General features: G+C 42.3%; 1 protein-coding gene and 1 long non-coding RNA gene across 5 annotated transcripts in view; one reads left to right on the top strand and one right to left on the bottom strand.

The window, feature by feature from the left end:
- The window catches only part of LOC110255978 (uncharacterized), an 867,249-nt gene that overhangs the window by 540,446 nt on the left and 301,066 nt on the right, over positions 1 to 25,737 (bottom strand). The window lies entirely within an intron of this gene.
- On the top strand, positions 764 to 24,146 carry LOC146398027 (uncharacterized). The gene is made up of 5 exons (XM_084983001.1): positions 764 to 1,050; positions 2,981 to 3,546; positions 5,450 to 5,635; positions 10,979 to 11,083; positions 21,148 to 24,146. The coding sequence occupies exons 2-4, from the start codon at positions 3,472 to 3,474 to the stop codon at positions 11,033 to 11,035; spliced, it is 318 nt and encodes a 105-aa protein (XP_084839127.1). The 5' UTR covers positions 764 to 1,050; positions 2,981 to 3,471; the 3' UTR covers positions 11,036 to 11,083; positions 21,148 to 24,146.

Below are 25,737 nucleotides of genomic sequence, written 5' to 3'. Positions count from 1 at the left end.
ATGAAGTGATATACATTGGAGGCACAAAGGATTGTGGCGATGCCGTTCTGAAAACAGAGCAATTCATTCAACTAAAATCAAAGAACGTTTCAGAAGTGAAACCAAATAGCCTTGCAGCTCTGAGTCGAAACGCAGGCCAAAATGGCCCAATGATGTTTACAGCTTACAATTTCCAATATTTTCTCGATTTTGCCAAAAGATCTGCGCTTAGGCATTACAAAGCAGGCACTGTGCTGTATCACAACGCGCATGAGAAAAATTTTAGTTTTAAGACAGCACAGCCGTGTCATTTCAATTTTCTGTTGTTGTTGTTTTTTTTTTTAATGGGCATTTGGAACTTTCATAAAATAACGAGATGGGCTTTCCTAATATTCGTCTGTCCAGCGCAGAGGACTGGGAGGTGTTACCTAGGTCAAGATAGCTCTCTATTCCAGCTATGCCATCCAGTTATTTTCCCAATTTCTTTGATATTCTCACCACTTTTAATTGGATGGTTTGGGGATATGGTATTTAGCTACGAAGCAGAAAACACTGAACCAGCCCACGCAGGAATCTAACGTAAAATTATATGCTTACTTGCGCCACGTTCAAAACACCTAAGTTCAATGATCCGGAAGATATCAGGTTTGCAAAATCCATGGTTTCCTTTGCTTTTTCAGAGGAAAGGGAGGAAGTCTAGGACAATGATGTGATGAAAGGAAAATTCTGAGGAAAAAAAATCAAGTCAGGATCTGGAACTCGACCGCCAAACTAGCTGGCTGTCGAATACTGCAGGCTCTCGGAGGCTGTCTTTTCGCCAAAACCAAGTGCATTTACAATGATAGCTGCCTTTAAACGGGGCGGTGAGAAAGCACTGAGGATTAAAGAGGGGAGAATAAATGAGAGAGTGTTTGACAAAAGGGCAGGCAAGCTGAGTGGTACAGTTTCATGGGAGGAAAAATACAGCTATGGAGTCAATGTGCATAAAGCTCGCTCATGTTTTTTGGCTGTGATGCGAAGGGTTAGACCCTCAGTCTCTGGGCTCTGGATGGATGGATGCACATCTTTAAGGTAAAACTTTTCTACAGGATAAGACACTGCGTGATCACAGGGAAAAAGAGGGTGGTGGGATGTAAATCTCGGCCTAGAGAAATGCCATCGATGGGTCCTAATTCTAGAAAGCTACTTTAAACATGTTCTTCCGCTGGTTGGTGAGGCACCTTCAATCCTCTAGGCTTCAGATCGTCCCCAAATCAATAAGGGAAAGAAAGGAAGCAACTTGGGGTTAACTAATCTTGTTAGGAAGTGAATGGTTGGGTGAAATCTGAAGACAACAAGAATTTTCCAGAGAGAAAAAAAGAGAAAGTGTTTCAATTTGTATGTCTTCTTAACAAATCCTGCTTTATGTCTATGAATCATGACAGCCAGCCCTCCAAATCTGTGGGTTCTGCAGCTGCAGATTCAACTAACTGAGAACTGAAAATATTCCAGAAATATTCCGGAAAGTTCCAAAAAGGCAAAACTTGAATTTCCCACAGGCAGGTAACTCTTTACATAGCATTTATGTTGCAGTTGATATGCAAATACCCTATTTCATACAGGGGCTCTGAGCTTCCTTGGATTTTGGTATCCAAGAAGGAGTCCTGGCACCAATCCCCTGTGGATACCAAAGGACAACTGTATTTGTACTTTGCAACCTGCTTTTGGTTCAAAGAGTCTCACTGTTCTATAAAGGAGCTTTTACATATGTATACTTTTTGGAGTGAATGAGATTTCAAATGGTAAGAAGTTCAGTGTCTAGACATGGAATGAAACAAAAGGAAGGGAATTTAGAGAATCAAGTTATTAAGTTTTTATAAACATTATTATATATGCCATTATATATATCATATATGTCATTACTATGTATGTCATATACTTTTCTTTTTTCTGCTTTTTTAGGGCCACACCCACGGCATATAGAAGCTTCCAGGCTAGGGGTTGAATCAGAGCTACAGCTGCCGGCCTACACCACAGCCATTGCAACACAGGATCCAAGCCATGTCTGCGACCTACACCACAGCTCACAGCAATGCTGGATTGATCCTTAACCCACTGAGTGAGGCCAGGGTTGGAACCCGCATCCTCATGGGTACTAGTCAGGTTTGTTACCACTGAGCCACAAAGGGAACTCCTGTCATGTATTTTTATAGATATCATTAAGGGTTTATATTTCTTTTAAAGAGCTGGGAAGCAACCTAAGGTGTTTTCTTAGAGGTTTTGCTACTCTAAGCAGCAGCTGAAATCTGGAGTCATTAAGTAAATCAGTACCTTTGAACTGTGACCATGAATTTTGTGGCTTTTAATTGTTTTTTCGTTTTGTTTTGTTTTGTCTTGTCTTTTCAGGGCCGCACCGGTGGCATACGGAGGGTTCCCAGGCTAGGGGTCAAATCAGAGCCGCAGCCGCTGGCCTACACCAGAGCCACAGCAACGCCATATCTGAGCCACGTCTGCGACCTACACCACAGCTCAGGGCAACGCCGGATCCTTAAACCACTAAGCAAGGCCAGGGATCGAACCCGCAACCTCATGGTTCCTAGTCGGATCCATTTCTGCTGCGCCATGATGGGAACTCTGGCTTTTAATTGTTGTTCATGTTCAGATGGCTTTCTTTTCACTCTGATTGGGTTGGAGATTTAGATTTGTCTTTGGGGTTCCTTAGTCACGATAATGTATCTAAGTGGTCACTACGTTGTGCCTAAATAGATTAATTTTCCATTATATTTTTGAACCTAATGATTTTTGAACATAAGAAAGACCTATCCACTGATTCTGTGAAATTCCGAATCACTCTTTCTTTTATAATTGCTGGTGGATTTGCTGGTGGAGGTTTTTTGTGTGTGTTTTGGTTTGGGGAATCCTGAAATAGGAAAACAGTGTAAATTTTAGCCTCAAACCTGTGAAATTCTTAGGATTTCTGGAGTTCTTCCGCCTGAGTTTTGTTTGTTTGTGTTTGCTTCAGCCAGGGCCCTGACAAATATCGACATGACTTCGTACTGCATATTTCATTTTTTCCTCATCTGAAATTGCTACCTTTCAAGGATTCCCAGTTTTATGTAGAGATCTCAGTTCTAATTCCTGTGTCGACGTCTCCAAATGGACACAACCTAACTTCTAGGTTATTGGGTCTGATGAAAACCTCTCCAGGCTTCCGGAACATCTCATGACTATTACACTGGTTGGCAGGTTTCACTTTGTCTCTGCAAAAAGACCATTTTTCAAGTTCAGAAACAAACACCACTGTATCAGGTTGATCCAGAATTTACGGCGAATTATACGACAGGACATTCTAGATTATTGCAATTTACCATTTTACCCATCATATGTGTGATTTTTATAGCTCAACACACTTGCCTTTAACTCTGGCAATAAGCAAAGGTCCTTCTGGATTAAAAACTCTCTGAACTCTCGTGAGGCGGCGTACATATTCCCCGAGATCGTCTGGCAACTGAAATGAAACAAAATCCTCGGACCCATCTACTCAGAGCCAGCAACCTCTGGTGGGCCTACCGACTGCCGTGCCTGGAGGTAAGTGATCACGAGACCCACGTGCCACAGGCTGGTGCCTTCCAGGTTTGAACTTTTAGAATGCTGTGGTTTTTCTCTTCCTATAAGGTCAGGCTGCCATGTTCTGGTCTTTTCCCACTGCTTTTCACACATCCTTTCCTTGGAGAAATGTGAGAGGCAGTCTGGAAAAACATCACTGTTATATATGTCAGAGCCTGCTTACACAGGATGCCAACAGATGGCAATATTTTATCATTATTACAGAATCCAGAGACCCTTCGTCTGTGGCCTCGGGGAACGGGAGGAGTCGGCTCTTTGGTGTGACACATGTCACCGAAGCGTCACCCCCCATTAACCGTGCTGTTGTTTGTGATTGTTAAGCTGCGTGTCTCGCCGTGTGTCACATTCTTGACTTGTACAAGGGTCCATTAGTAAGTAGCATCTGAGGACCGTGAGTCATAGAAGGCCCCACTCTTGGAAAAATAAACACTGCACATTCAGCTGAGATTAGAGCCACCGGCTGGTAGTGCACTGGATGGCGTTTCATGTACCAGGCAGTTTCTGGGATTCATCAAGGCCTCCCCCCCATATATGCGCTGGAAACTCACATTTCTGTTGTCCGGCACTTTCTGTTCACAAACTCAAGCCGGGCGCCCACAGGGTCTCGGGTGCAAGGCAGGGCTCGGTCATGACCATGGAAGAGCCAGGCCCGAGGGGAGCATGTGAGCCACATGTTTCCAAACTAGCAGCAGCCCTGATGAAAGCAATGTTGGGATGTCACGTCAAAGATGGTTTCGATTTCCAGAGAAATTTTCCAGTAACCGACTCCTTCTTTTTCTCTTTATCATTGTCTCGCTCCCTTCGATAGGAGCTTCTGACTCTGCAAAATCGCTCTCCCTTCTCCTTCTCACATCCTGCATGACTTGAGTCTTCTCCTTTCCCGTTGCTTTTCCTCGCCAAGGTTGGAGTCTTTCTACATCAAGTGCTGTTTCTCTGCCCACCTTGCATAACCAAGCCCTGATGCGCAGGGCTCCAGCCCGGGAAAGGCATTCTGGCGCTTTGGGGGGTGGCCCCAAAAGGGCGCCACTGCCTTGCCAACACCACCTACCCAAGGAACTGAATCTAAAAAGAGAATCCCCTCCAGCCACCACCTAACCTGGCCACGGCCAGCATTATAACTGTGAGTTACCCAACGGTTAAACACTGGCCTGAGACTAAAGAAAGCCGGGCAGATAAAATGTTCCAAGTTGGGTTTAGGGAAAATTTTGGAGTTTCTATGTACACGTGACTTTTGAGACTGTATTTCAAGCTCCGATCCCCGTAGCAATCTGGCACACTCACTGTTTGTGTTTCTCTTTTCTAACTTTTTTTTTTTTTTTTTTGGAAGTCAAATTCTGGCATTTCTTCCAGGAAGGAAGGAACGAGAGGGTTGCAGGCACTGCCGGGAGGCACGAGGGCGAAGCTGCACGGTCGCCTTCACAGACCATGTACCCCACTCAGTAGAGGGTCACGACCACGTAGTCAAACAAGCGAGGGTCAGAGGGGAGAAAACAGATGGGGACCGTGGGCTCCCAGATCCCACACCTTCTTTCCAAACCTGCTTCAGAGGGCGGTTTTCTGTGAAAGCAGATTTCCGAGGGTTGTGCTTTTATAAACACTCCGCTCATTTCGTTGGCCTGCGAGAGGTGTTTTGTGTGGGAGCCTTTGCCATCAAACAAGGTTTTATTGAATATCCCCCTTGTTGTTGTTATAATAATCCGTGCTGATATAAGCCATGCTCCATAAAATGCCACCATCCACACCCACCGGGCGACACCGCACGGCAGGCTCGGGCCGAGGCTCCTCGGGCCGTAAAACCGAGGCGGCCAGAAGCGCGGCTGCCATTTATTTCCCCGTAATGTGCTTTCTCTCTTTCTCTCTCTAGGCAGATTTTCCTCGTGTTGAAAGGGAACCTCTGGTCAAAAGTCAGCAAGCCGAGCTGCAGAAAGCTTTGATCGTCAGTGAAGTGAATCATGGCTACACGTGGCCGTGGCCTTGCACCAATGCGGCCTCTTGCTGGGCAGACCTCCCTCCAAGAGTGACTTCTGGTCATCCGTCAAAGGGGCCCCCGGTGAGTTTTGCACAGCCAATGGTTTCACCAGCTCCACGGTGCCTGGGTCCCAAGTTGCCCTTTTCCACAGGTATTGCTAAAGCAAATAGCAGACGGTATTTACTGGGTGTGATGCTTTCAATCACATTAATCTAGCCAGTAAAAAAATTTATGACCAATAAAAATTCCACCATGACATGGCTGATTGGAGGGGAGGCTGCACCATGGAAATTCAAGCCACGCCTCTGCCTCTAGCTAGACGGTCGCAAACCTTGGAAGGAAGTGGGAGTCGGGGACGAGAAAGACAGAAAAATCCCTGGGATTGTTAAAACCAACTCGAGGGTGGATGGATCAAACTCTTAAATCGCTTAATGAGTCCAAACTCTTGGAGCTTGGAGGGTGATGGATTAAACCCCTTCATTGCAACGGAAAGGACAGATGTAGTCCTGTGTCCACTAGAAAATTTCCCTAGGTGCCTTCTGGTCCTCTGGTCACGTGATCCTTTGTGCACACTAAGATAGATATTTTTAATTGCAACACTTAAAAATGAGCTAGAAGGATGCTTGGGTGGGGACTCTCTATCTGGTCTGGAGCCAACAGGGAATGTAGCTTCACATAGCTGTCTTTCTCCTGGTTGATTCACTCAGGGTTTACACAGATCCAGAAGGGCAGTGACTAAGCTCTATTAACATTTGTGAGTCATTCCTTCTTTTCCCAACCCATGGTGACAGTCCTCAGACGGCATCGTTTCAAAATGCACACTCCCCAAATCCTACTGTTCCATGGCTTCCCCATGGAGTGGGCAGCTGATCCAATTATTTGTTAATGATCCCAGACCACACATGGCAAGGAGGATGTTATTTTAATGCATGTATATTGGAAGTCCTGCCACTGGGAGCAAGTACCTGATTAGCTAATTGTGGCTAGGCTAATACTTCAAGTAGCTTATCCAATAGCCATTATCCCATTCTCTCTGAGTAATAGAACCCCAAATTTAATCTGCGTGGCAGGGTGCCCAGCCAAAAGACTTTATTTGCAAAATCCCTTGTTGGTAAGGGGTGGCCAATCTGATGTAATTTCAAGTTTGTGTGTGAGGCTTTCGAGAAAGCCCCCTAAGAGGCGGGCAGATAATTGGCATTTGCCCCTTCACCCTGCTCCAACTCCCTTCTATGTCCTGCCTAAAGAACCAAGGGCTAGAATGCCAGCTGTCAGCTCGGTGCGTGAGACGGACTAAATCCCGAGAGCCTCACGCACGCTTCAAGGAACGGAGAGATTCAAGGAGCAGGGAGATAAAAGAAGAGTGACTTGGGTCTCTGAAGACCCATCAGTCTGATCTCTAGACGCCCACCTGCAGACTGCTTTCTTTTAAGAGAAAAAGAAGCTTTTATTGTTTAAGCCACTATTCTTTCCAGTCTCAGGACTAGATTCCCAATCAGAATCAAAGCCCTGGACATCGAACAGTTCTCTCCAGAAGCCATTTTTTTTTCAACAAATGAGCACTCGAATCTCTCCAACAGACGGGCAATCGTATTTCACCTTTTTTTTTTTTTCTTTTTTTCTTGGTGATGGGCAATCTCATCAGAAAAGCAGCCCTCTACACACAACCTCTTACCAATAAGACAAACTTTAAAATGTTTGCTGAAACATGGCTGGCCACAGTGTTAACTAAACCATGGGTTTTATAGCTGGAAAGATCAGGCTTATGAATCTGAGACAGTTCACTTACTAGCAATGTGACATTAGGCAAGGGACGTCAACTGGGCCAACAAGATGAGAGACTGCAAAATGAGTAAAACAACATCAACACAGGAAAAGTACTGACAGGATGGGAATGCATATATATATATGTGTGTGTGTATATATATATATGTGTGTGTGTGTGTGTATATATATACATATATATATATATAATTTTTTTTTTTTTTTTGCTTTTTAGGGCCACATTCATGGCATATGGAGGTTCCCAGGCTAGGGGTCCAATCAGAGCTACAGCTGCCGGCCTACATCACAGCCACAGCAACGCAGGATCCCAGCCGCATCTGTGACCTACACCACAGCTCAGGGCAATGCCAGATCCTTAACCCACTGAGTGAGGCCAGGGATCGAACCCACAACCTCAGGGTTCCTAGTCAGATTCGTTTCCACTGCGCCACGACAGGAACTCCGAGAAAACATATTGTTAAAGTAGACATAATATAGCATAAGATACCAGATCTGCCTTCCACTTCTTAGTCTGAAATTCTTTATTTCGAGTATACTGGTTTATGTTCTCTTAATTCATCCTTGGAGACATGTAAAAAAATATATCCTCTGCCAACAAACATTTTACCAACCATTGTATTTACTCATCTCTATTTCCTCAATTACATATTCCCATTTTCCTCCCAAAGCCATACTTTCTACATCACTATTAAATAGAGACAGCAGTATACAAAAGTTAAAAAACAGAGTCAAAAAACACCTACGGAGGCTACCTAATTTACGAAAACAGCAGGCAAAAGAATAAGCTGAGTCTGTGCATTTTACGTCCAACAGCTGCTTTTCCGTTGACATCTATTTTCTTAGGTAAGACCTGGCATCCTTCAAGGCCAAGGCATATTGCTCTGCTGATTTTGACGGTAGTGCCAAAATATACGGAAATTATCAGGTGTTCATGGAGGGCTCTCTGAAATCATAGGCCACTGATAAATTTAGCAGCACTTTATTAGTTTTATTCAAATGTAAAGGACACAATCCAGCACACAGTGGTGAAGGGTGCAAACATGGATTCAGATGGACCTAGGTGCCTGGGTGCCCATGGATGAATCAACTGACCTCTTTACATTACTTAGGTAACGGGAGACACTTCATAAAAGTCGGGAGAATTAAATGAGACAACGCATGTGGAGCATACAAGCAGGATGCTTGACATACGTGATCATTCCAATACCGGTTTTCATGATCAGCATCATCTGTGATACAGGAAACAGTCAGCTTATCACTGACACAAACTTTCACTGATTTCTTCCCACCCCCTTCAAGAGTTTATTTCCAGGACTTAAAAAAAAAAAAAAAAAGCCACATCAAAGTCCTTCACTTCTTATCTCTTGAGCAACTTCACAATTATTTCTTTTAGAAAAAGATATGGGGCAAATACACCCACAAAGGCATAGAAAACAAACTTACGGTTATCAAAGGGGAAAGGGAGGGAGAGAGAAATTAGGATGCTGGGCTTAACATGTACACATTACTATGGATAAAACAGACAACCAACAAGGACTGACTGTATAGCACAGGGAAGTAGAGTCAATATTTTGTAATAACATATAAGAAAAAGTTCATATATATACATATATCTAGGAACTAAAAGTGCCAATATATATATATGAACTAAATATATATATGAATTAAATCACTGGGCTGTACTCCTGAAGCTAATGCACCATCGTAAATCAATTATCATTCAAAAAATTGTTTCCACCCCCACCCCCCATAAAAGAGATGGGCCAATGAAGTGATGAATTGGGGTTTATTAAAAAACATATATATGTCTCTTTAAGTCAGAATGTGTGAAATGTCATTTTCACTACACCTGTACAAGGGTAGACAGTCTGGGTAAACAGACTTGATCGGAAACCTGATTCTCCTTTTTAGCCACTATGTGACGGGGCTAGGCAACTCCCTTCTCTAGTCAACAAACTACGTTTCAGCTGGAATGCTGGCCTCTGATGTGTTCAGGAAAACTGCAGGCATTTGCAAATGTGAAGTAGCTAAAATCTGGGAGCATGGCAGTCACACAAGACTTTTCTTCTTTCTTTCTCTCTCCAGTTACATGTTGCTGTGTTTTGCTTTTGTTTTTTGAGGTCCTTGTCCTCCAACAAGGTTCTTGCCTCTACCAGGAAGAACTAAAAGATCTTTCTGGTGGGGAGGTCAGGAAGGAAAGGAAGGAGGAGGAAAGTAGCCAGGAGTCACTGCAAACACAAACACTGAAGTATTCTGCTTTGTTTATACTACCGTGCCAGCCCTAATGCTAGTTTCAGCCTGGCACCTTAGTGCTGTCTGGAGGCAGAACTAGAAAAACCACACCCAGGCTGGGATCCCATCATAAACCACCACCTCTTAACATAACAGTCCTATCCCCTTAGTCTTTGTATTTCCTAAACCTCTGACATAGGAAATTCTCAGGGACAACACCCCCAAATTCACCAAAACAGTCGACAATACAGGTTTTCAATCCTGTGATCTGAGACATCTGAAATCAAGACACCTTACCTCCATAACATTCAAGGTAATTTTGCAAGTATTTATAGGCTCTTTCAAGAAAGAGAAAAAAGTTTTTTTCCATATTTAGGAAATTTCATTTTCCCTTGGAATAGAGTACAGAGGGCTATTAGCCCAGTCTTCATGGAAGGAGATAGTCTCCTTAAGAAGAGCAAAGAGAATCTAATGTGTTTGCTCATTATTCATACTCAGAAGTAATGAGGAAAGAAGGGGTCCTGACTGGGGCTCATACTTTCAACTACCCTCTGATTACGCCGACCCAGAAAATCGAAAGGCATTTCTGAACTTGAAATTAAGTCTTTACCTTGGAGCCCTGCATCACTTAGCACTGGGTGGTCCATTAAGCAACTGAGAAAACTGCCTTCACTCATTTCTGGAACAAGGACTCCAGAGTCAAGTGTTCTTAGCACTTGAGACAGTTGCCTTAATGTCACCATCTAAGGATGTTAAATCAACTCCCATGATTGAGTGATGACAGAAGTGGTCCATTAAATTCTCCGCAATTTATACAAACACAGGTTATGTACGTATTTATTGTTCCTGTAGCAGAGCTCTGGCCAGTACCTTAGTTTCCACAGTATCAGGCAAAACACCTTGGTATTGCGAAGTCAGCAAGACATTCTCTTAGAAATTACCATGGTGCAAACCCAATCCCGTGCAACTGAAGAGTCACTAAGATACTGATTCCAGGATGAGGGGTCCTTTTAGGGAGGAAAACAATCTAAAACACAAAGGGTCACGTTACTTGGCAAAAGACATCGAATATCATCTGGGGTAGAAAAGTTCAGAAAGTCTCGGCTGAGGTCTCCAGCACCCTCGAAGCTCCCATCACCACTGTGCTTGCCGTTCAGCCTCCACGCACTCCTCCGAGTCCAGGAAAAAGCTAACCATCGACCACGTGTCTAGGCTTTGCACGGTCTGGGGCATACACGACCACACAGCACAGGATTTCCATCAGAAACCGTAGCTTTGGCCTGCATGTACTGAACGGCTTGCAAACATCACCAAAACGCTAGACTTTCCCCTCCCTGGGCTGATAGCAGAGGCTCCCTACAGCTGTGGTAGTTCAACCTGGGTGAACGAATATTTTCACTTTCCAAGCAGGGTCCGAGCTGGCTAGGACTTTCGGAAGGAGGCATGGAGAAGAGCACAGAAGAGTAGAGGAGAGAGAGAGAGAGAGAGAGAGAGAGAGAGAGGAAAAGCAAAACTGTGAGTTAATTATATTTCGATTTCTAAAAATATAATTTCGCCTTTACAGAAATGACACATTTTTTAAAATTTGGGTTAAGACGAACTCATAGTCCCAAACGACCAAGACTCTAATAGCTCAAAGATTTTCTTTAAAAATAGAACAGTTGCTTCTGCCATAGTCTGGGATTATAACCATAGCTGGGCCAGAGAGCGAGTGACTTCAGCGGAAGGTTATTTTTCCTTGAGCAGAAGGAAAAATGGGAAACAGAAAAATACTCCAGCGCTTTCTTTGCTTTGGGGTATCAGTTAACCTTTCCCAGCCCTGACTCGAAGGCAGGCATATGGCCATGTGCAGCAAGGAATGGGTTTGGTTTGGAGAAGCTCAAAAAGGCTTAAGAGGCTATCATCTCTCCTTCGTCTCATTAGCATTAAAAAGTAAAGATCTTGTTAGTTTTAAGAAACAGGATCGAGGGAAGGAAAAGAGCGTAAGGGAAGGACGCGTTCTCCCTTTTGCTGGCCATTACTAGTGACATAATTGAATAAGCTCCTACTTTAAATCCAAGTCTATGTGGTGTTTGTGATGATTCGCAGAGATTATCTTCATTCCTAAGATTTATCAGATGTTTGCTATTATTTTACAGTAATCTATCATAGATTGTAGATAGAAGGTTATGGAAAGTGTTGATGGCAAGGATTACATGGATGTTTGAGTCGCTAGATAAATACAGATACCCTTTATTTGTATTTGCTACCTCTGGCCACAGCAGGTAAAGAGTAGTGATTGAATGAGGAGATATTTGGGGAAGCCACTGGAAAGAGAAGGGTTGACCCTGAACACGTTGGACTGAATCCCAGAGTTTTTTTGTTGGTTTTACCACGTATGTATTCCTTGCTTCTTCCACATTCCTCATCACCAGCTTGGGCCCACAGTAGCCTCACTCACGTGCTAATTGACTGATTCATTGATAGACAAAAGAACAGGGCCCAAACGAAGCCAAAGGAAATAAGGTTTCTGGTTGTCTTTCATGGGCCAGATGCAGGCATGGATTTCACCACTTGAAAATGCCTACTTTTGAAATTGCAAAATGCATTTTAAGACTCAGGTACCCTTTCAAGTCCTGTGCTTCTATCTTAGTAGACACCACAAAACAATTTTTCATTTTTCTTGGTGAAAATGGCTGATGTGTACAAATGAGTATCATTTACGTCCCCCCCCCCAAAAAAAAAACCTCTCACAGAGCCAAAGCCAGCTATAAAACAGAACACCCCGTTAGGAGTCCTCCTCTTCCACCCCCCCCAGCCCCGGCATGTAATGGATTTCTCTTTTCACAGTGTTAAAAGGATCAGTAAATCATCCAGTCGCCCATTGATATGAAAGTCTTTTCATTTGAAATCATTATTGTTTTTGCAAATTGCAAAAGAAAAATACAAAAGAGCTAATAAATCAAGAAGAAATTACAAGTTTTTACGAAGTATGGGTGGAGTGGAAAAAGTGATCTTGGCTTAATTAACCACACTTAGTCACACGATGCAGGAAGCAGAGGTTTTAAAAAGTCCAATTGGGGCTGTTTTATATATGTATACACACATGCACACACGCACATACATGTATAGTTTAAGGTGTTAATTTCCATCACATCATTCTGTGCTGTGTTAACCAGGAGAAAAAAAAAAAAAAAAAAAACCTGCTAAATCTTGACCTTTTTGTGAAATGTTAAAATCACACTCCCTCTTTGGAAGGCCCAACTGTCACAAAATATTTTCTCTGCATAGTCACGGAGGGGCATCTCTGTACACGTAACACAAGCTCGAGATCTAGATGTGTGTTGCCGGAGGTGTGATCGTCTGATGAGTCTGGATTTCCTCTCTATCAGTAACATCTCACTTTTAACCTCTGTTTGTTGACTCATACCATTATCTGAGCTTCAAATATCTTAATCCTTACACACTCCCCTAGGCTTCTAAACTGCAGCCAGGCCCACATCATGCCTCAAGTCCACCCCCACCCCACCCCCCGCATTCTATCATGGCCACTAAATTCTTCCTTCCCTAATACTCAGTTACAGCCCTTATACTTCATACCAAACACGTGGTTATACACTTTAACGCTTGACAATTTAATTATCTGTATTATTGTCTTTTCTCATGCATCTTTTCTCAGTCCCCCTATTACTGAATATATCCTAAGGACTTAGACCTCTCTGGGGTGTTCTGGAACCAGTAAACATCCTTGCAGAATTATGCTACACATATTCCTTAGAGAACCTAAATATTATTTCGATTAGCTTATTCTAAAGAAAACTAATTACACACTAGAATGGAGAAGCCTGAGACCTAGGTTAAAGAGGAGTGGGCACTGAATCAGTGAGGGTGCTTTAGAGAAACAGAACCAATAGGAGATTATTTTATTTCTAGAAGTTCATACAGTTGTGGAGGCTGGCATGTCCAAAGTCTGTAGGGTAGGCTGGCTGGCTAGAAACCAAGGCAAGAATTGATGTCGCCAACTTGAGTATGAAATCTGAAGTCATCTCTGCAGGCTGGATACTCAGGCAGGATTTCTTTCTTCCTTTTTTTTTTTTTTTTGGTCTTTTTTGCCATTTCTTGGGCTGCTCCCGCAGCATATGGAGGTCCCCAGGCTAGGGGTTGAATCAGAGCTGTAGCCACCGGCCTATGCCACAGCTACAGCAACGTGGGATCCGAGCCACATCTGCAACCTACACCACAGCTCATGGCAACACCGGATCCTTAACCCACTGAGCAAGGGCAGGGATCGAACCCGCAACCACATGGTTCTTAGTCGCATTCATTAACCACTGTGCCACGACGGGAACTCCCAGGCAGGATTTCTATGTTACAGTTATAAAGCAGACGTTCTGTCAGGAAACTTCAGTGTTTGCTCTTAAGACCTTCACCTGATGATATGAGGCCCACCATATCACCAAGGTAGTTTCCTTAACTCAACATCAACTGACTGTAAATGCTAACCATCTATGAGACACCTTCACAAGAACATCCAGACCACTGTCTGACCAAGCATTAGGCAGGATGGTGCAGCCAAATGGACAAAGACAACGAACTATCACAGGCACTTGATCATGTACTAGGATGCAGATACTGGTACCTTATATCCATCCACAACCCCCAGAGCAAAGTCTCTGTTTTGCTGAAAGTGGCTTCTATTCAACAGCGAGCTACCTGTTGATGCCCATGATGACTAGATTTTTTTTCTTTTCCTTTAAATATTCTTGTTAGGTTAATCTGGAATGATTTCTCGACTCTGTAGCCTTGTTTAGAGGAACTTTTGGCCTCTAATTGGTCCAGAGAAGAGAGAACCAGTACCCAAAGGTTCTTTAAAAAATTATATATATACACACAGACACACATACACACACACACACACAGAGCTTGAGGGGACGTGAAGAATAAAAAGAGTGTCTTCATTCCATAATTACTGACAAATTGTAGCTGGAATTACTTGAGTGTTTGCACAAAGCTTCCTCCTGACTTGAACACCTGATGGCGACAACCAGGTATTATTATCGTTGAATCCCCAGACACTAGCAAGCTGCTGGCTGTCATGCAAGCTAAAGATGTATATGCTGAGGGTGGCAGAATCAGAATAAATCTGTGGGGAGAGAGGGTTGCCTCAGCTGCCTGGGAGCAGCCACATCTCCTGAGAGCTTGAGAGAAATGAATGTGCCAGCCCAGACCCCCTCTGCCAACCTCTGTATTTTACTAAGATCCAAAGGCGACTTGAACACACATTAAAAACTGAGAACTACTTAAAACATCTAGAGTACTGTTTAGGCAGGGAGAATTCCTAGGATTTCCCCCTTTCAGTTTTCTGGATCATCATGTTCTTCCTGCCTTTACAATTGAAACTAAGGTTGACTAGCTCATCTCTGCTCTCTTTGACCATCAATGATAGACCTAAAAGACTATCAGTGTTTGAACAATATCGCACGATTAATATCCTCCCGCCTTTGCTTTTATTCTCCTTTCACCAAGTAAGTGGGGCAACTCAAAAGGAAGTTCAAATTTCACAGGACTTCTGAAGAGTTAGCCCAACATTTTCTGGTTATGCAATTTGGTATCTCTGTTATCTACTTACATGAATTCCTTAATTTAGACTCGATTGATTGTTTCATTAAAAATGAGAAAAAAGATGACACATGGAGTTAGCTGTCACAGACAGTGGTAAAATTATCGGAAGGTATACAGCAGAAACGGGCACAACATTGTAATGCAACTATAATAAAAATTTTTTTAAATTATAAAATAGCAATGAAGTTATTAATCTGTCTCATCTGTACTCAAAGACTATTAAAGCATTCTACAAGGTGGACTTCCAGATGTCACTATAACACTGGGGAGGCCCAGCCCAAGACACAGAGGCTTAATTTTAACATTGCATTTGTCTTCTTAGGGCTGCACCTGCAGCATAGGGAAGTTCCCAAGCTAGTGGTTGAATCGGAGATGCAGGCCTAAGCCACAGCCACAGCAATGCCAGATCCGAGCTGCGTCTGTGATCTACACCACAGCTCATGGCAACGCCAGATCCTTAACCCACTGAGTGGGGCCAGGGATTGAACCCGCATCCTCATGGATCCTAATCTTGGGTTTGTGTGATGGGAACTCCCAGGATATCTTCTAAGTGATGTTGACCAGGAATATAAATAGAACCAAAAAACTGCCACCACAGGGACAGTCCTCTGAAGAAAGGATGCTGGGATAACGCAGAGTTGAAAGCAGGAAAAAAAGAGAAAGGAAGTGTTTTAGTGACTGGGAAACTGAAAATAATATTTTCTCAATGGGGTTAGGACGCAGACAAGGGAAGGATTCTGGAAGGTCAGTGTCGGCGTGAGAGGGGTGCTGATGAAACCTGTCTTGCCTCCTGAAGGATGTGCCCTGGGTTGGTCAACTGGGACTCTGCTCTAGTCTATCTCTGCAGTGCCCAGAAACACAGGATGTCAAATAAACTGGCTGCATGTGGACGTTTCAAGAGGGAGACCATCTTTTTCAAAATAGAACCCTTGTTAACCCAAGGACACATTCCAAGGTAAATGGTCAAACCGCATAAAACTAGTCAACGTTCAAGAATAGAAGATGAGGAATCATCGAGCACTGACTCTGGGATGATTGAGATGACATAATAAACAAAAACATAAATAAGTTTAACTTTTATAGTCTGACGTAGTGTCTTTTCTCCCAGGGGTTTCTGGGCAAATCTCAACAACTTGAGCAAAATACTAAGAGCTGTTTCTTTGTCCATGCATTGGAAATAGCAGTTTTTAAAATTTTTCTATTAAAAAACCCCTCTAGTTCAAGTACTTAAGGCCCTCTTTGATAAATACATTCCATCATCTTATATGATATGACAGTTTCTCTAAAAAGGGCAAAAAAGCAGAAAAATTGTAAAAAGCTGTTGCATCATCTCACTAAATTTAAATAAAAATCTAATATTGAAAACAAGTTCAAAGGGTAAGACCAAAGTTAATAATTCAGAGAATTTACAATGCTTGTAGTCTACTGATGAAAAAACATCTTTCTATCCAAATACTATAAAAGTTAGGGTCACAGGTAGAAGCCATCCCAAAACATTATATTTTCTGTTCTCTGAATCAAAAAAAAAAAAATGAGTTTACTTGTATATTTCAAGGTTTCTTTTGTTCAACTAATTTTAAAGCCACAGTCTATGAAATATGGGTTCTAAAATATCTATACTTATAATTACCCACTATATAGAGATGTTGGATAATACTTATGTGTGCCAATGTTACACACTATTTACAAATTGATTGTTAAAAAACAACTGTAAAATGCTGGAGGGGGTGTGGAGAAAAGGGAACTCTCCTGCACTGTTGGTGGGAATGTCAGCTGGTACAACCACTATGGAGAACAGGATGGAGGTACCTTAGAAAACCATACACAGAACTATCATATGATCCAGCAATCCCACTCTTGGGCATATATCCAGACAAAACCTTCCTTAAAAAAGACGCATGCACCCACATGTCCACTGCAGCACTATTCACAATAGCCAAGACATGGAAACAACCCAAATGTCCATCAACAGATGATTGGATTAAGGAATGTGTGGTACATATATACACAATGGAATACTATTCAGCCATAAAAAAGAACAAAATAATACCACTTGCAGCAACATGGATGGAACCAAAGACTCGCAAATAAAGTAAGTCAGAAAGAGAAAGACAAATACCATATGATATCACATATCTGGAATCTAATATAAGACACAAATGAACCTTTCCATAGAAAAGAAAATCATGGACTTGGAGAATAGATTTGTGGTTGGCGGGGGAGGGAGAGGGAGTGGGATGGACTGGGAGCTTGGGGTTAATAGATGCAGACTATTGCCTTTGGGATGGATTAGCAATGAGATCCTGCTGTGTAGCACTGGGAACTGTCTAGTCACTTATGATGGAGCATGATAATGTGAGAAAAAAGAATGTATATATGTATGTGTAACTGGGTCACCATGCTGTACAGTAGGAAAAAAATAATGTATTGGGGAAATTTAAAAAAAAGTTAAAAAAAAACTGTATTTTGATGATGAGAAAAGTTGAAAAAGTAAAAATTTAGATAAACAATGAGACAAAGAAATTGACCATTTTCATTTGTAAAAGGAAATTATATTTCCAAAAAACAAAAGAAGATCTGAAGGATAAAATGATTAAAGAAGATAAAATGATAAAAGATAACAAGATCCAAAAATCAGAATAAGTAGTGCTATTTGAAAAAAGGAAAGCACTCTAATAGTATCAGAAGAGATTGAACTAGAAATTTTTCAAGTAGAAATAAAAGATCACCTCAACTAATAGAGTCTTTTTGATGTTAATTATGTGTTGGTATTTTTATTTAGTCACTTATTTGTTTTATTTTATTGTCCTTTTTTTTTTTTGAGGGCCACACCCGCAGCATATGGAGGTTCCCAGGCTAGGGGTCAAATCGGAGCTGCAGCTGCCGGCCTACACCACAGCCACAGCAATGCAGGATCTGAGCCGTGTCTGCGACCTACACCATAGCTCACAGCAACCCCGGATCCTTAACCCACTGAGCGAGACCAGGGATCGAACCCGTGTCCCCATGGATACCAGTTGAGGGTTTGTTACCACTGAGCCACAACGGGAACTCCCAGACTGGCATCAATTTTTAAGTTCAAGTGACTTTAATTTGGTTTAAGAAAAACACTCAAGGCACACACGTTTTTATTTACGAAGTTCAAACATAATTATTTGTTTGCTACTCGTCTTCTAAGCCCTGACGGCCTCCTTGAGCACATAAGGGCATCAACCTCATGTTTACCAGCACGGTATTTAGGATTTTTCAGGTACTTAAAGTAACTATTCGTTGAACCATAATATGAGTGCATGTATGAGCTTATCCTCACTTTTGAGTTTTTGTGGGCGATTCTAAAAGCAAACTTTGCACACTGGAAAAATAATTGGTCATTGTTTTGATTCATATGCGAATCCCAGTATGATTATTTTAAGTTATAGTAATGTCGAAATTTAATAAACCCAACTCTCATCCCAAACAATTATATTCCTTTCATGAATGATTTCATTCTGGGGGTAGAAACGGATCTGAGCTCACTGCAGCCCCAGAGTCAGGGGCACAGCAGACCTCTGCTCCTGAAAACACGACCACAGATGAGCAGCATCAAGGTGACTTGCGGGTTTGCAAGAAACAGACCCCATCCCAGACCTCCTGGGCCAAATTCTCACAGGACCAACATTGCCAGGTACTCCGTGCGCACAGAAAGTTTCAGAAACACTTCTTACAGTGTTTAAAGTTTGAATGTTTACAGCATGTACGTCAAGACTCTGTGAAGGACAGAGAATGGGGGTATGAGGAGAAAAAATAAGGGAAATAAATATTACAAAGTGATATTTTCATCTGAGCATTGTACAGTCTAGTGATGTAAACAGACCTACTTAGATCAAACCCAGTAGATAAAATAAGATTAAAATAATCTTATAAATTTAGACAAATCCAAGTCAGTGCTAGAAGAGGGTCAAACCAATGGCGAAATCTTCAAGATCAACAGATCAAAAAATAAGGCACAGATCTTCGGTCTTGTGTTCACAAATACATACACATGAATGCCGGCACATGTGCATGTGTGCGCGCGCGCACACACACACACACACACACACACACATCCATACACTTATGCTTCCTGCTTTCCTAAAAGGGATTTCATGTGGCTGAAATATGTATCATGGCTATTCTCCAGGTAGTTCTGTTTCTCCTAATAATATACTTAAGCCCTAACTTCAAGGCCCTCATTAGTAACTTGAATATCTTAAGGCCATCCATAGGGAAATAAATCTCAAATGAAAATAACTGCTTTTGACATGCACTGACCTTGTTAACCTTGCAGGTAAGAGCTCACCAAGCACATAAATGTCATGTCACTAATGCAAGAATCGACACACGAAACACAGGGTTATGATGAGGTTCAGCTGTGGCTCCTTCTTTTGGAGCTAGAGTACAGCCGCTGCAAACCTTGTGCGCAGAAAAATGAGCTTATCCGGATGAATCGAGGACACCGAAATGAGAATACAAAAAGCCCCAGGTCTAGAGTTTGGGATTCATCGACAGAGAGCACGTCCTTGACAAAAGAATCACATGTCTTTTGGTTGTATTTATAAAAACCACCTTAAATCTCTATCTTCAGCCTGCCAGCCTGGTGACTCCAGTACACTCTGAACAATAAGATTTGACTGTATGCTTGTTTAAAATCATGTATGCTGAGAAAAACCCACTGAACCTCTCACAAAGCTATTGATCTTAAAGACACATTTTAAAAATGGTGAACCAGGAGTTCCCGTGGTGGCGCAGTGGTTAACAAATCCGACTAGGAACCATGAGGTTGCGGGGTTCGGTCCCTGCCCTTGCTCAGTGGGTTAACAATCCGGCATTGCCGTGAGCTGTGGTGTAGGTTGCAGACGTGGCTCGGATCCCGCGTTGCTGTGGCTCTGGCGTAGGCCGGTGGCCACAGCTCCGATTCGACCCCTAGCCTGGGAACCTCCATATGCCGTGGGAGCGGCCCAAGAAATAGCAAAAAGACAAAAAATAAATAAATAAATAAATAAAATAAAAATGGTGAACCAGGCAAATCCTGCATAGGGACTTGGTTACCACAAGTCATTCATATATTTGCTGCTACTCTTAGAACAAAATCAATCTAACGAATACTAAGCGCTTCCGTACTACATGGCAAGTTCTGTGCCGTATATTTGAAATCAACTGGTGACCGTTTCACAATATAACTAAATCAACCGTCATGACGTAAGTACATGCCTTAATCGGTACAGTTTGTATGTCAATTATTTCTCAGTAAAACTAGAGAATAATGGAAATCACCCAATCGGGACAGCAGACAGAAAACCAAATGAAATAAAGCCAGGGGGAAAAGAAGGAATCAATTATGACAGTTTCCTGGGAAGATTTTCTCAGACTCCCTTTCCTAGGATGAGCCAATATCCTCTCCTGGGTTACTATAATGATTTATACAACAGAACAAAGCCTACAGCACAATAATAATTTCCTTTATGCTTCTGATAACCACTATCGTATGAAGTCCTTTAATCAGAAACAGTGGTTTGTTTTCTTTGCTTCTCTTAGACCCGAATACAGTTTTCTGAATCAAAAGTGCTCAAAAATATTGAATGAAGGAACAATATGTTGATGGACATAATTCACACATAAAGGAATCGGCTACACTGATAGAACGAATACTGGGATATTCCTCTTTTAAAATTTTATGTTCCTTTTATTTTATTTTATATATATATACTTTTTGGCCGCACCCACAGAATATGGGAGTTCGCAAGCCAGGGATCGAACCCATGCCACAGCTGTAGCTTGCTCCAAAGCTGTGGCCACACCAGATCCCTAACCCCACTGTGCCACAGGGGAACTTCCTGGGCTGGCTACACTCAATAATGCCTCCTGGGAATAAGAGAGGCATTGTCAAAATGAGCAATAAAAGTCAACAAGTATGAAAATATCAGATATGTGTTTCTCACCTGGACATGTCTTTTTACTAGGAAGCATCACCTAAAATTCCAGGCAAGTATGTTTTCCTTTTCCACATTAAAAAAATTGAACCTGATCCTTCTGGGAAGAGTCGAGGAGAAGATTCTCCCACCTTCAGTTGTCAAGGTTTCTGAGGTATCAGAATTCACACTGCATTGGAAGAGTCCACGAGAAATACACCCTGAGCATTTGCCACGGCACTCAAGGCCTTGAAAGACGTGTACAATACTGAAGTCTTTACATGTACAATGGTAAAATGAACTGCAATCAACTTCAGAATCTTTCACCCAAAATGAATTTGAAAAATCACGGAACCTTGCTTATTATTAACATCCTGAAAATGTTTTGCTTAAGGCTTAGAGTTATAAATATAAGGCTCTTCATCTACACAGCAGTAAATATCCAGATGAGTCTGTTCACGAGGTATTGTTTGACCACGCATTAATTTCTCAGTTCTCATCTAGACGTGCTCTCAGCCCAATGGCCAAATGCGAATATTCAGACATTAACCAATAGTCACAAACGTAATGATCACAGCCAGGGCGATAATGCCTGCTCTGCAATGCAGAGCGAAGGCGTCGAAGTTTTCTGTCCTCGCTTGCTGGTCTCATCCACAGAGTGCCTTGTTTAAATAATACTGTACGTACATTTTGTTTGAAAAAAATATAGCCCATGTGCTTTGAACATCTGTGTCAGATTCGCTAAGGATGCAATGGACTTTCGGACAGAGTGACTTCACCTGGTAAATTATTCTCATTTGATTCAGAACTTGAATTTGCTGTGGGAGGCTGGCTCTCATACTGAACATAATGCAGTCATTACAAGGAATTAAAATTTCGTCGCTCTTCCCCCTCCTAGTCATGAAGTTGAATTTAGTTTTCCTTGCTTTACAATAGTTATACACACACACACACACATAGATACATTTACATGTATAATATACATGTATATTATTTACCTATGACTACAAATATAGGCACAGATGAGACAGACTTGGACACAGATCGATTAGCCAGCAATGACAGACCATAGCTGTGGTCTGAAAAATATGTGCATGTGGCCATTCCTCAAAGAAGGTGCCTGTTTTCTCCTAACACATTGCTTTTAGAGAATTTCATATGCATAATCCATGCCCGATTTATGTCATAATGAGAAATGCAGAGTTTTAATACAGACCTAAGTATATCAGTCTAAAAATAGAGCCTGTAAATTTGTTTCAACATTCTTATTTTAAGGTGTTGGCGTCCTCTCCATGAATGCCGATTCCAAAATGGCTTTATTACCCAGAAATTAATACTATTTATTGCTCAGAAGGAATGATCAGACGAACTGATGCCACTCATACAGAGCAGACTCCTAGGGACATTTGCTGACGGGGGTACAATGCCTTCGCCTACGTGAGTACTAGTGGCCACAGCTGACAGAGGAAATTTGTTTCCCAAAAGAGTGAATGTTTCTTTGGAGGGAGGGGACAAAGAGACACAGTGTAGTCACAACTTACTGCAACAGGAGGTATCCGGATGTTTCAGCTACAAAAGGAAGAGCTATGGTTAGTGCCGACTTTTTGGGGCATCAAAACCAGGTCCCTATGTGATACAGTTCAGTGTTTTTAGAAATGAATGTCTTACCATATATAATTATACATAGGTATAATTGTTTTTAGATCGAAGTGACTGAGATTACCCAGCAGCAAATCATTTTCCAAATGTTAACTGCATCCTTTCCAGAAGGAGACGTGTTCATGAACGTGAATGTAATTGTATTTTTCCAGCCACCCCAAGCACGGTAATGGCTTACTTGCGCTGGCACCTGTGAGACCAAATATTGTTTTTACTTAAGTGAATTAGCAATTATGGATCAGGAAAGAAATATCAGGACCAACTGAGACTTGAGGCCTAGCTTATATTTTCCCAGGTTGGGCCTTACAGGGGCCCATGGAAAGAACCTAAATTACATCTACCCTTAGGTACCCCCCGCCCCCCCCCGCGCCAACCCCAACTATTTTATGAAGGTAATTAGTACTTTCAGTAATTGGACCTCACACTCTCCATGGCTTGAGTCCCACGTTATAGGTTTTGCTGTAGAATATCTTTGAGCCGTGATGGGGAAATGGCCACCTTATAAGAATTATCAAATTTAATAGGATACTTGAGCTTCTGACTTAATATATTTTTCCAGGGGAAAAAGAGCGGGGGGGTCCAATTGTTGCAGCTCATTATAAGGGCTGCCTTCTGGGGCATAAACATGGGGAGACGCAGGGTAATGCGCTCGCGCTCAGAGGAAGGGGGAACCGGAATATCCACCAGGCTCCACGGCTCCTGACCCCAGGTGGTATGGACTGCTGTGCCTGGTTGGGAGGTTGGACTTCACTAACTTACAGTCAGGCCTAAACTCTTCCACAGGAATCCCTCTAGACTTGCCATGGCTTGTCCTGCAGAAAAATATTCCCACGGACCGAACAAGTGGAGAGGTTCAGCCGCAGGTTACAGACGTTCAGTCAGCCAGAAACTGACAGTCGTCACACTGGATAGAGAAACGTGGCTGGTTTGATTTTTGTTTTTCCCCAAGCAGTATCATGCCAGGGTAAATGTTCCCTGGTTGTTTCTCTCTGTTTTCTCTTCTTTTGTTCTTTATTTCTACCCATTTTCATATTTTAATTCTCTAGAACATCATGCCACAATCACGTTTTTACTGACGACTAAGATGTCAAAAACATCTGTCATTTTTGCTCCTTAATGTTGCAAACACATGCTTGAAAAAGGTAGCTGAAGGAAACGTGGAAAAATCATGATTCTTGGAAATACTTCCTCTTCGTAGGGCAGAGCCTTGTTTCTAGACAACCATGCTTAGATTGTGCCCATATATGATTCAAGACACATGATATATAGTACACATGTGCATCATGCAATATCAGTTATGTTCTGCATGAGACTGGCGAAAGCCACTTTGATATTGTATATACAGTGGATGCTCTACTATTGATAGAAAAATAAATAAAAATAGAGCAGCTTATGAACGACTTTGTGTTATTATTATTTAATTTTTAATTCTCTGTTTTCACCCGGAATCACTGTATTGGCTTGACATCAACTCACTACTGATTTTTTGAGTTCTTTTCCCTCAGACCACTGGTTGAGAATGGCCATTTAAAGCTTCCATAAGCTCTCAAGAGCTGAGTTCAGCAGAGTGGTGGAAGAGGCAATTGTTCTTTTGAGAACACTTAACATCCTGAATCAAAAGAGTAACACAGGATACCAATCAAAACAGAAGTGATAAAACTCAACTCATTCATGGTATATCATCTTTGGATATTCTCTAAATTAGTAAATCTGAGGATTTTTTTTTTTTCCCTTTTTTGGAACAGCCGCCAAAGCCTTTCTTCAAAGAAATCCCTCACAGAAATCAAATACACAAAGCCTGTAAAACGGATGCTGTTCAAGTTAGGGCTTGAGGTGAGGAGTCCAGAGCCAATCCAGCTTGCTCCCAAGCTGACCCGTGAAACCCAGAGGCTCGGAGACACAAGCCAGAGAATTCCTAAAACTCTAAGATGTACAGCCGGAAACTACCGTCCAAGCTTATTCGAACTATAACAGTTTAAATCTCACTAATCTTTTCAATGAGTGATTTTCCACCCTGACTGCACTTTGAAATCACCCAGAGAGCTTTTAAAAATGTCTGTGCTGGGGCCTCACCCATAGAGATTACGTTTTAATTGTTCTGGAGTGGACCCTAGAAATCAGTGTTTTTGTTTTTTTTTTAAGTTCTATAAATAATTTTCAATATACAGCCAGCTAGTGTTGAGAAAATGCTGCCAGAACGCGAAAAAAATAGCAAATTTGGAGCCCAACTCTACCTACCAGGTTTTAATTTCCTTGAGGACAGAGACCATACTTTTCCGTCTTTTCCTGCAGTCTACATTCGAATCCACCAAAGAAGGAAAGAAAATGCTGCCGCCAATCAAAACATCCAAGAACACGAATCTGTCTATGGCACGTGGCAGCATCCCGGGCTGGAAAGCAAAGGGCCTTCTTCCTTCCTTCACCCACCCTGCAACCATCTACACGCCGGGTGCCAAGCTAATCGTTGTTTTCTAAGTCTAAGACAGAAGGTGGATGCTTAAATAAGCATATAAGTGTTCAGAGTATCTAGTAAGTACTATGGAAAAGAAATCGCCTGAAACCAGCCTTGAAAGACTTGGAGATGCTTCCTGAAACAAGCGCTCTCAATGTGATACTTAGACAAGTAAGAAAGGAGAGACGCAGGAAAGGAATGGAGAGGGGAGAGAAAGAGGAGGAGATAGCAAACTGATGACTCCGAAACATGATCTCAGGTTTAAATGAAAAAGAGATAAGAAATAAAAGTTATATGAGTTCCTGTCGGGGCACAGCAGAAATGAATCCGACTGGGAACCATGAGGTTGCAGGTTCAATCCCCTGGTCTCGCTCACTGGGTTAAGGGTCCTGGCGTTGCCATGAACTATGGTGAAGGTGGCAGACGTGGCTCAGATCTGGCGTTGCTGTGGCTGTGGTGGAGGCCGGCAGCCGTAGCTCTGATTAGAGCCCTAGCCTGGGAACCTCCAGTGCCACGGGTGAGGCCCTAAA

This window comes from Sus scrofa, chromosome 12 (assembly GCF_054392235.1).
Source record: "Sus scrofa isolate SSC_HxYL_T2T_F1_AM1 chromosome 12, Sscrofa_HxYL_maternal_Yorkshire_Landrace_v2.0, whole genome shotgun sequence".
NCBI lineage: Eukaryota > Metazoa > Chordata > Mammalia > Artiodactyla > Suidae > Sus > Sus scrofa.
This window is presented reverse-complemented; position numbering and strand designations above follow the sequence as displayed.